Below are 9,728 nucleotides of genomic sequence, written 5' to 3'. Positions count from 1 at the left end.
TCTGCGCTCTGGGCAGCCCTCCCCCACGCGGCCCACCGCCCACACACAGCCAGGGCCTGGGCCAGGCTGTGCTGCTTCTCCACCCTTCTCTGAGTGCTGGGCCGGATCCCCATCTTTTCTGAGTCCCCTGTACCCGGTACTGGCCTGGGCGAGGAGACGGCAATAAGTGCGGGTGAAGCCACTTGCTTTGGTCTCACCTACTGACTTACACTGAGGTCCTGCTGGACTGACAAAGCCAGCGGTCAGAACGGTGCTGTGCTCTCCTGGTGTCACACAGCTGGAATTTGGCCTGGGCAGCCCGTCTCTGCCTGCTGTGCCATACTCCAGAAGTGGCCTTGTAGCCTCCCGCTGCTGGGGACACACCTGGGCAGGCCAGACAGGCATTGCTGGTCACTGACAGCGTCTCCCTGCCTCACCAGAGGGGCTCAGGCGGGGTCTGGAGGGCCTCTGTGCCAGAGAGATGGTTCTCTGTGGGGCCTGGGGTCTGCAGTCAGGGTGCGAGCCTCAGGGGGGCTGTTAAAGCAGGCCCCCCCCACCCCCAGGAGGAGTGGGCGCGCTACAGAACACCCTGGAGGGATGGGCAGGTCGCCGTTGGCCCCTCCCCTCTGACAGCCCAGGCCTGCTCTTGGCGGGCTGAACCACTGAAGAGTCCCTCCTGCCTCGGCATCTCGGTAGCAGCACACGTCCTTGGAGTCATGCAGGTCCCGGTTCAGACCCCGGCACTATGGGGGGGCGGGCTCTGTGACACCAGCAAGTCGCTGCCCTCTGAGAGCATCAGAATGCAACCCCGTGAGCAGGGCTCCAGGGCTGCAGGGCTGCGGTGGCTGTGGTGGCTGGCCCCCTGGCCCCAGGCCCACCTGCCGTGCTTGTTGGTACTTCAGCCCCACTTTTGCTCTCTGGAGGAACAGTACTTCTCTTTGGGCTCTTGGGGACCCCTCTTCCTTCTGTCCCCTCCTGGGAGCCCCCACACAACCTGCTGTCCCTGAGCCCTAGCATGCCCACCTCCTGGGACCTCAGATTCCTGTCTGCCCAGAGCCGCCGTGGGCCGCGTCTCCTCTCCTGGTGAGGCCTGGCCGGGTGCTGAGGCTGCGGGTGCACCTGTGACGGGGCGTCCTTAGGAGGCCGGTAGCACCTGCTTAGGTCCCGGTTTGGGCCCTTCGGCCAGCCAGGGGTCCTCTGGGAGGTTCACAGGCCACACCCACGCTGGCCCCGTGCCAGAGGGGCCTCCGCCTCTGTGCCTGGGTTCCTCCCTCCGGGGCTGGCCGGGCCTCCATGCACTGGGGCGCCAGGAGCCCCTCAGACTTTAACCCTTTAACCGTCAAAACACCTGTGGGCCGCTGGCGGGGCACACTTGGGACTGGTCTGGGACCCCTACTCGTGCTTCGTCAGCCCTTTGTGGGCCAGAAACCGGGGGGATGTTGGGCCCCAGAGCCCCAGGAGGTCTCAGCGCCGGCCAGAGGGAACTGCCCAGCCAGAGGCCCTGTGTGAAAACCTGATGCTCCAAAATGTACCCTGGTGCACCCCCCCACCCTCGGTGCCAGAGCGGGTGTGCCAGGCATTCTCAGGCTCCATCAGAAAGGGTGGGAGAAGGCTTTCTCACCGCTGGCCTCTCCCAGCTGCTAGGGGTGGGTCTCCCTCAGTCCTGGGGCCTGGGATGGAGCCCGCCCCTGCCCTGAGCAGTATGGGATAGTGATTGCCAGCCTGTGCTCGAGCTAGGTTGCTGGGCTCAAAGTCCAGCACAACTACTTCTGAGCTGTGTGTCCTCAGGCAATTATTCAGCCTCTCTGAGCTCTGCCTTGGTAACCTGGGTAAAAGAATGTTAACACCAATGTCACAAGTTGTTATGAGGAGCAGCTTCCAAGCAGGCCTGGCACATCATAAGCTACGGTTACTTGTTTCGGGGGCTTAGCGTCTGCACGCGGGCCTGCAGCCCTCCACTCTGTCCTGCGCCTCACTTCCACATCGAACAGGGAGGCCGTGAGTCTGGGGTCTGCGTGATTTGGGGCCCAACCTGTCCCTCTCTGGGCCTAGGCTTGGCTTCACTCTTTCAAAGGACCTCGGCCCTTGCCATCCTGTCCTGGCCACATCCCCCGACCCCAGCAGCTGGGCCAGGCACGGGCTCAGCAGACTGCATGTTTGAGACGCAGGGACGGCCGGCTGCCAGGCCGGAGGGCACAAGGTTTCCAGGACTCGCCATCTGAGGACAGGCTGTGCTGGCTCCTCCTGGGTCCTCGGGAGGGTGAAGGGCCATCCAAGGGGGGGGCAGCCTGGCGCTGGGTCAGTGCTGGTTCCACGGCAGGGAAGAGTGGAAACCGTGCTCGTTGCCTTCCCTTCACTCTCACCTGGAGTGGGAGCCTAAAGGGGTGTTCATGACGGTCACTCGCCTCGAGGGCTGTTGGGAGCAGCCAGTGGGGAGGACACGTCTGTGCCGTGACCCGGAAACACCCGCGCATGCCGGCAGGCAGCCAGAGCCAGGGTGGTGACAGGCATCACAAGTCCTTGTCCCCCGCCGGGCACGCAGCATCTCCTTGACTCCTCACGATCGTCCCCAGAGGAGGCCCCGTCCCTACTGCAGAGGGGGCGTGGGGAGTGGGGGCGGCTCGGCTGAGGGCCCACAGTGCGGAGGGGCAGAGCTGGGATTCAAACCCTGGTCAGCGTGATCCCAAGACCCATATGCTTATCCACAAGGAGTCATTCCTTGTGGGTCGGGAGGGTCCCCCGACCAGTGCACCAGCCCAGGGGCTGCCGCAGAATCTGCCCTGCGGCATTTTCACCCCACGCTGAGCTTCCTGCTAACTGATTCCAGGGACCATTTCAGAGGCAGGAGGCAGGGACCGTGGGGGCTTGTCTGGAAAGCCCACGTGCCGAGCCCTTAGCCACACACTCACCTGTCTTCCCTCTCTCCTCACCAGACTTGTTCCAGCTGCCAAGAAGCCGGGGCCACCATTGGGTGCTGCCAAAAAGGATGCATCCACACCTACCATTACCCGTGCGCCAGTGATGCAGGTGAGAGCAGCCCGAGGGCACAAGCAGGCTCTGGTGGCCCCTCGGAGCAGTCTAGAGGACCCCAGGCACAGCTCCTCAAGTGCCCCCCTATTTGACCTCTCGGCTTCCCTCCTCTCCTGTCCCGGCAATTCTTTATGTCTTCATCTCTCCCTCTACTGGGACCTGTGCATGGAGATGAGTCACTCCCCAGCCACCCACTTGAGGAATGCCTAGAGGCATAAATTACAAGATGGAGAGCTGTTTGAGGAGCTATCATTGCCAATAGGGTGCCAAGGGATGGGGAGAATTTCAGGCCTCAGAGAGGAAGGGATACTAGGGCTGGGCCTTTGAAGGCTGAATAGGAGTTCACTGGGCAGAGAAAAAGGGAAAGGCTGTACTTCAACAACAAAAAACTGAATGAGATGGGAGGAAATGAAGTTCAAAACAGACTCCTATTGGCTACAGGGAATAACTGTAGATGGTTTTAAGCAGAGCGATAGGGTCTGGAGGCAGGACTGGGCTTCCTGTGCATCCTCTCCCCACATTCTCTCCCCTCCCTCACTCATTCATTTGTCCCATGGGCGTTTATTGGGTACCTACTATCACCGGGCACAGGGAATGACAGACTGTGAGGGCCAGAGAGATCCAGGAGCCGCAAACCTCATTGGCCAGGCCGGGAAACCCAGGCTCAAAGCCTTCCGTTATTTCAGCTAAAGAAAGACTGCTGACGGTGGCATTCTAGTCATTGATGAGACAGTGTTTTAGGGGTTTAGCGGCAGCTTTGGCCTGGATTCAAACCCTGGTGGCATCTTTAAGGTGCAGACCGGGGCAAGTGCCTTGGTGTCTCTGCGCTAGGCTTCCCCGCCGTCAAGCGGAGCTTCTGGGAATCCCTTCTCTGCACGGTGGTTTGCGGCAGGGAGGGAAACACTGAACACTGCCCAGGCCCCAGGCCCGACCTCTGGCCCCTCCCCCGTCCACCTTGCCCTCCGTCCTCTGGCGTGGAAGGGGGTGAAGTTACAACCTGCCTCACAGATGACAAGGCATAGGCATCTCCCGCCGCCTGGGGGCCAGCTGCCCCTCCTCCGCACCTGAATGCCTGCTGGCTCTCCCCTGGGCAGAGGGGACCCCTCCCTGTGCCCCACCTGCATGCCTGCCCGCCTGCCTGCCCGCCTGGTCCCGGCGGCATCAGCCCCAGCCAGGCCGCCCGGGAGCACACACAGGACTCTGAGCGATGGCCGTGCCTTGGAGAGGGCTGACATACCAGCACCCTGCAAGGAGGGGGCTAGCTGGAGGAGCGCGTGAGGGTTCTCACTGGCTCCCCCCTCCCACTCTGAGCAGTGTGAACCAGATTTTAATGTGGCCTCAGGCACTTAACTAGACACGGCCTTCCTCCCAGTAATAGCTACACGAGTCGAGTTGCTGCCCTCCTTCCGCGGCAGTCACCTGAGCACTCGCTCTGGGCCAGACCCTGCGTCAGGCCCTGCGCGTCTCCTGGTGCATCTTTACAGATAGGCTGCCTTACCCCTGGCCACGTGGCACGCAGACGGAACCAGGGCGTGACTGCCTGTCTGTCTTGCTCCACGTTGGTGCTCTCTCCCCAACTCCAGTGCTGCCCAGCCTCCTGGGGGGCCACATTTGAGTGGGACAGACAGGAAAGCCGTGGTCCTTGGCCAAAGTGATGGAGACCAGAGAAGGAGAAGAGCGTGTGCTGTGGGAGAGATTCATCCTGTCTGAGCTGGGAGGGAATACAGGAGGACTTCCGGGGAGGGGGGTGACATTGGAGCCAGGCCTCTAAAGGTCAGGGGAGGTGGGCAGCAGATGGTTGGTGGTGGGTCATATATACCAGGCTTGGAGCAACAGAAGTTTTGCTTCAAACGAAGTCCTCGAAGGATCCCTATATAAGAGGGATTACGACAGGAAGTGGGCTCCCCTGCGGCGGCCCAGGGTTTCCTGGTTCGGATCCTGGGTGCATTCATGGCCCTGCTCGTCAAGCCATGCTGAGATGGCGTCCCACATGCAACAACTAGAAGGACCCACAATTAAAAATACACAACTATGTACTGGGGGGCTTTGGGAAGAACAAGGAAAAATAAAAAAGAAAATCTTTTTAAAAAGTAAAAAGAGCTGATGGAGCGCTGCAGTCGTCCAGGCAGGAGAGGAGAATTGCCAGGTGCAGACAGAGCCGTGCATCCCAGAGCCCTTGTTGGCGCAGAAAGCGTAGGCCCTGGCGTGAGGGATGAGGGAGACGGCTGTGCGGAGCCGGACGGCCCAGCTTCCCCTCGGGGCAGGTCTGAGGCAGGGCAGGGTGTGCCCACAGTGGATTCGCTGCTGCTGCGCAGCTCATGGCCGTCCCAGGCCCAATGTAGCGGCTTAACCACCAATCCTTCCTTATTTCTCACGAGGGCACAGCTTGGCTAGCAGGCTCTGCTGACCCGGCTGGGCTCGGCTGGGCTCTGCTGAGCTCACTCAGCAGCTGTGGTCAGCAGAGGGGGCAGCTGGGGCAGCCAGTCAGGCCAGCCCCTCTCGGCTCCATGTGGTCTCTCTCCTCCAGCAGGCCTAGGCTCAGGATTGCACAGGCTCCCTTGCTGCTTTCTGCTGGCCAAAGGAAGCCCCACATCCGGCTCTGGCCAGCCAGGAAGGGCGAGAGTGAGAGGGAGCGGAGAGAGTGAGCTGGGCAGCAGGAACCCCAGGCCTGTGTCAGTACCTTGCACCTATCGATCCCCAGGTCTGGCAGGTGGGGGGCTCGGGGATCTCCAGGTGTCTGGGTCACACTCTCAGACCACAGGGCACAAGGGCTGCCCTTCCCCTCTGCCCTGACCCACTAACCCTGCCCTCCATTCAACCGCGTTAAGGAGCACCAAGTTGGAGCTAAGCAGTGACTGCAGGAAGCAGTCTGTCCAAGCAGGAAGGGCTGGCCAAGGCCAGCACACAACGCGTCCTGTTCATGCTTTTCCACACTCAGGCCCCGGGGCCACCTTGTCAGCTAGGTCCCAGATTGCCCAGGTCCAGACACCAAGAGAAAGGCCAGAATTGATGATCCAGCTCTACCGGGTGGCTGCCCTCCCCACCCCCAGCTGGGGGCTTACTGAGCAAGCTGGTTCTGGAAGTGGTGGCCTCCGACCCTTTGCTTCCGGAGGCCCGAGCCCTTGCCTGTAGGGCTGCATGGGGTGGGGTGGCATGGGGGGGGGGCGACATGTGCGCGGCAGGCCTGGGGTTGCAGCCCAGTGCTCCTTGGAAGGCGTGAGTTCAGTCCCAGGACCGTGTCCGGCTTGCCTGAGCTTAGGGAAGGGCAAAAGCGGTCGCCCTCTGGCCCCGAGGGCAGAAGCTCATGGGCGGCGTTCGGGTCTGAGGCCCCCCAGCTTCTGGCAAGGTTCGGGTAGAAAAAAGGGGAGACAGCCTCAGAGAGACCCGGAGCCTTCCCAGCCCCGCTCTCAGGGCTGAAGATCTGTCTCCACTCCCTGCCCTGCCTGCCGACCACCATGCTGTCATGGTGCCACAGCACAGAGCCACCGCTGGTGGCTGCAGTGTGAGCAGGAGAAGTGTGCCGGGAGAAGGGGGCTCGCTCAGGCCTGCGGCTCTTTGTGGGTTTGGGGTCTCTTCACAACAATGGCTGGGGAGGCAGGAGAGGGAGGAGGGTGAGCCCAGAAGGGCATTAGTGACGGTGGGCGGGGATTCCAGGGGAAGCCTGGGTCTCCCTAGGTGGAGCAGGCAGGGGAGTGGTGACTGGCGGAGGCATCGACGCACCCCTGGGCCAAGGCGGGCGCCAAGGACTGGCCCTGCTCAGCCATCTTCTCTGCTCCTGCAGGCGGGCAGTGCCCTGGGCTCTCCGATGGGATTCACTTAGACCTGAGACCTCGGTCCCCTCCGCCCCGGCCCCCATGCTAGGCCCCACGGGAACAAGCCCTGCCCGCTGTGGCGCTGTGAGCGCAATGGGCACAGGCTCCTCCTCAGCCCTTGATGACGCACGCGGGGTTACAGCTGTGGAGCCTGGGCTCAGAGAAGGAGCTGGCACTTGAATCCAGACGCAGGACTGCACCTCGAAGTTTGTCAGCATGTGTTCGCTGAGCGCCCGCCAGGGTCGGGGCTTCTGGGGGGCCTCCTCTGGGAAGAAGGCAACGCTGGGCCGTGCTGGCCTTACAGTGGGGCAGAGACCATGAGCAAATCAGCCAGGAGGTGGCGACAGTGTGGCCGGGCAGGGGGATGCAGAGAGAGGCTGGGGAGTGAGGTCTGCTACAGCCCATGGGCAGGGAAAGCCCCCGGAGTGACAAGGAGTTCCAGGGAGGCTGAGGCGGAGGCCAGCAGGATGGAGGGCGGGGCTGGGGGTGTGGAGGGTTCCAAGCAGGGTCTGGTGTACTCTTTGCAAGGAGCCCCTGCAGCCCAGGGCCCACCTGGGCCCTGCGCTCGGGCCCCTGAGAAGCGCCAGTAGCTGCCCTAATCACCCGAACTTATTTTTGGTCACAGGTTGCATATTCATCGAAGAGAACTTTTCTTTGAAATGTCCCAAACATAAGGTAAGTGACCACAAGCCTTCCCTGGAGGGGGTCCAGGCTGGAGAGGGGCCCTCCCTCCTCGCTGCCCGCTGCCCTGCGGATCCCCAGCAGGCCCCAGCCCCGAGGGGGTTCTCCTCGCCCACCGCAGGGCCGCGGGCATCGCCTGCGCGCTCGGCGGGCGGTGAGGCAGGCCGGCACATGGCGGGCTACACCGGGCAGGTCCTGAGGGAGGGCCATGCCGGGGAGGGGACACAGAGAGGGCAGGCGCGGGGGGCGGGCGGGGAGGACGGAGCCCTGCGCGCTGCCCGCGCGTCGTGACGGGCGGCGGCGTGTCCGCTTCTTCCGCAGAGGCTGCCGTTGTAATCCCCCGAGGCCGCCGCCGCCCCCGCGCCGGAGGAGAGGAGCCGCCTGCGCGGCCCCGGGCCGGAGCCGATCCTCGATCCGGACCCCGGGTCTTGGATCTGGCCGCCCGGGGCTGAACCCTGCGGCCCGCGGCCGGGAAGAAAACACATTCCGGAGCCGCCTCTCCCGGAACCAGGCGGCCCCGGGCGCCCTCGCCCAGCGCCCGGGCCAGCTGAGAGGCAGACCGCGGAGCGGCGGGCTCCTTGGGGCGCGCGGGCCCCGGCGCGGGGAGACGCCGTCGGCCCGGGACACGCTTCTCCCCTGGAAGTTCCAGGACGACGTGGCACACATTCCACGTGGGTGCCGCCGCCACCGCTGTCGGTCGCGGCAAGCAGCGGGGCGCCCGGGGTGGGGGTGGAGTGCGGAATCCTTTCTGCAGACTCTCGGCCGGCGGGGGAGGGGGCGGGAGGCTTTGGAACGGACCGTTTGGGACGCGTCCAAGCGCCCTTCCCACCCAGCCTCTGCCAAAATTTTCGTGCGGTTTGGGCAGAGCGGTTCGGGGAGTCCCGGGGCCATGCTCACGGGATGCAGGCTCCCCGGGCGTGGGCGGAATGCCACCCCCCCCCCCCCCCCCCCGCTTCTGTCTGTCCCCTTTCCAGTCCTCCAGCCGCCCCTGGAACCCCGCCTAGGAGCGCAAAAGGAAAGGCGTCGCACCCAGAGGGCACGTCCGGCGGATGCGTGATCGTCCCTCTGTAGGACCACCGGTCTCCAAGGACCCAGCGCCTACTTGGCACAGGAGCAGAGACAGCGCTAGATTCGTGTACAAACCTGTGTACCCCTCTATATATATGTTACATAGAATGTATATATGTTGGGAACATGCTCGCTTCTCCGGTGTGTCGCCGCTGTGTGTCGCGCGCCCCTCAGCACGGGGCCTTTTCCCGGAAAGGGGCTGCGGCGATGCCCCTGCCTCACGCAGCCACCACCGACCGGCCCAGGCCAGTACCCACCCGTCCGTCCGCCTGTCCGTCCGTGTCCTCAGCTCTGTCCACGCTTCGATAGGCCTGACGCAGTCCCCAGAGCGGGGCCGCCGTAGCAACTTCCTGTACATATGACTGTAAAATGGTAAACGTGTGTATTATATCTGGCCTCGTTATATAGTGTATATATATGTATACATATACATATATATAATATATATGAAGACTGTAAATGTTAAGACGACTAGTGTTCTTATTAGTATATTGCTTCACACTGAAGATTGTGTGTATCGAGCTGTTTCTAAAAGATGTTTATTTTCCTTAAGAGTAAAAAACAGTCATTGCATTCAGAAAAAAAAAAAAAGTCAATAAAGATACGATTGTTTTGGAAGTCTGCAGCGTGTGTATTCTGACCAGATTCTGCAGAGACAGGGCCTGGCTTTAGGTGAGGGGTGGGAATGGAGGCGGAGGTGGAAGGGGACACGAACGGGGAATCAGGGATTCTGGCCATTACTGCAGGAACAGGAAGGGAGCCCCTGCTGCCCAGTGGACCCCCCCCCCCCCACCACCACCACCATGCAGCCTCGGGGTCTCAGGTCTGATGGGGGTCCAAGGCTTTCTCCAGGGAGACAGATGGGGGGAGGTGAGACTGACACCCCAAAGGGATACCAGGTTGTAGCCAATTCTGTCACAACAGATCCTTCAGGACACTGAACCGTCCTCCCATGTCACCCTGGGACCTGATGGGGTAGAAGCTGGGAGGCGAGAAGGGACAGCTGAGACCATGATGGCCCTAAGAGTCAGGGGTTGATACAGCCCAAACGTGCGGCCCAGAGATCAGGGGATCAGGTCAGTCCAAGTCTGGAAGACCCCCCCCCCCCCCATGACACTGGAAAGGGGAATTTTGTCCCTTATGGTGGGTGGGGGCAGG

The 9,728-nt window shown here is 62.3% G+C and overlaps 1 protein-coding gene across 3 annotated transcripts in view; it reads left to right on the top strand.

The window, feature by feature from the left end:
• RAI1 (retinoic acid induced 1) overlaps nt 1-9,188 on the top strand; it is a 118,574-nt gene extending 109,386 nt beyond the window's left edge. For all 3 annotated transcript variants that reach the window (XM_023653664.2, XM_023653666.2, XM_070228340.1), the window contains 3 exons: nt 2,913-3,006; nt 7,447-7,496; nt 7,824-9,188. In XM_023653664.2, coding sequence (XP_023509432.1) covers nt 2,913-3,006; nt 7,447-7,496; nt 7,824-7,838 — 159 coding nt within the window. In that variant the 3' untranslated portion in view covers nt 7,839-9,188. The remainder of the gene's footprint in view (nt 1-2,912; nt 3,007-7,446; nt 7,497-7,823) is intronic.
• The last annotated feature ends 540 nt before the right edge of the window (nt 9,189-9,728 follow it).

This window comes from Equus caballus, chromosome 11 (assembly GCF_041296265.1).
Source record: "Equus caballus isolate H_3958 breed thoroughbred chromosome 11, TB-T2T, whole genome shotgun sequence".
Lineage (NCBI taxonomy): Eukaryota > Metazoa > Chordata > Mammalia > Perissodactyla > Equidae > Equus > Equus caballus.
The sequence above is the reverse complement of the archived record's forward strand: the minus strand, read 5'-3'. Positions and strand labels throughout refer to the sequence as shown.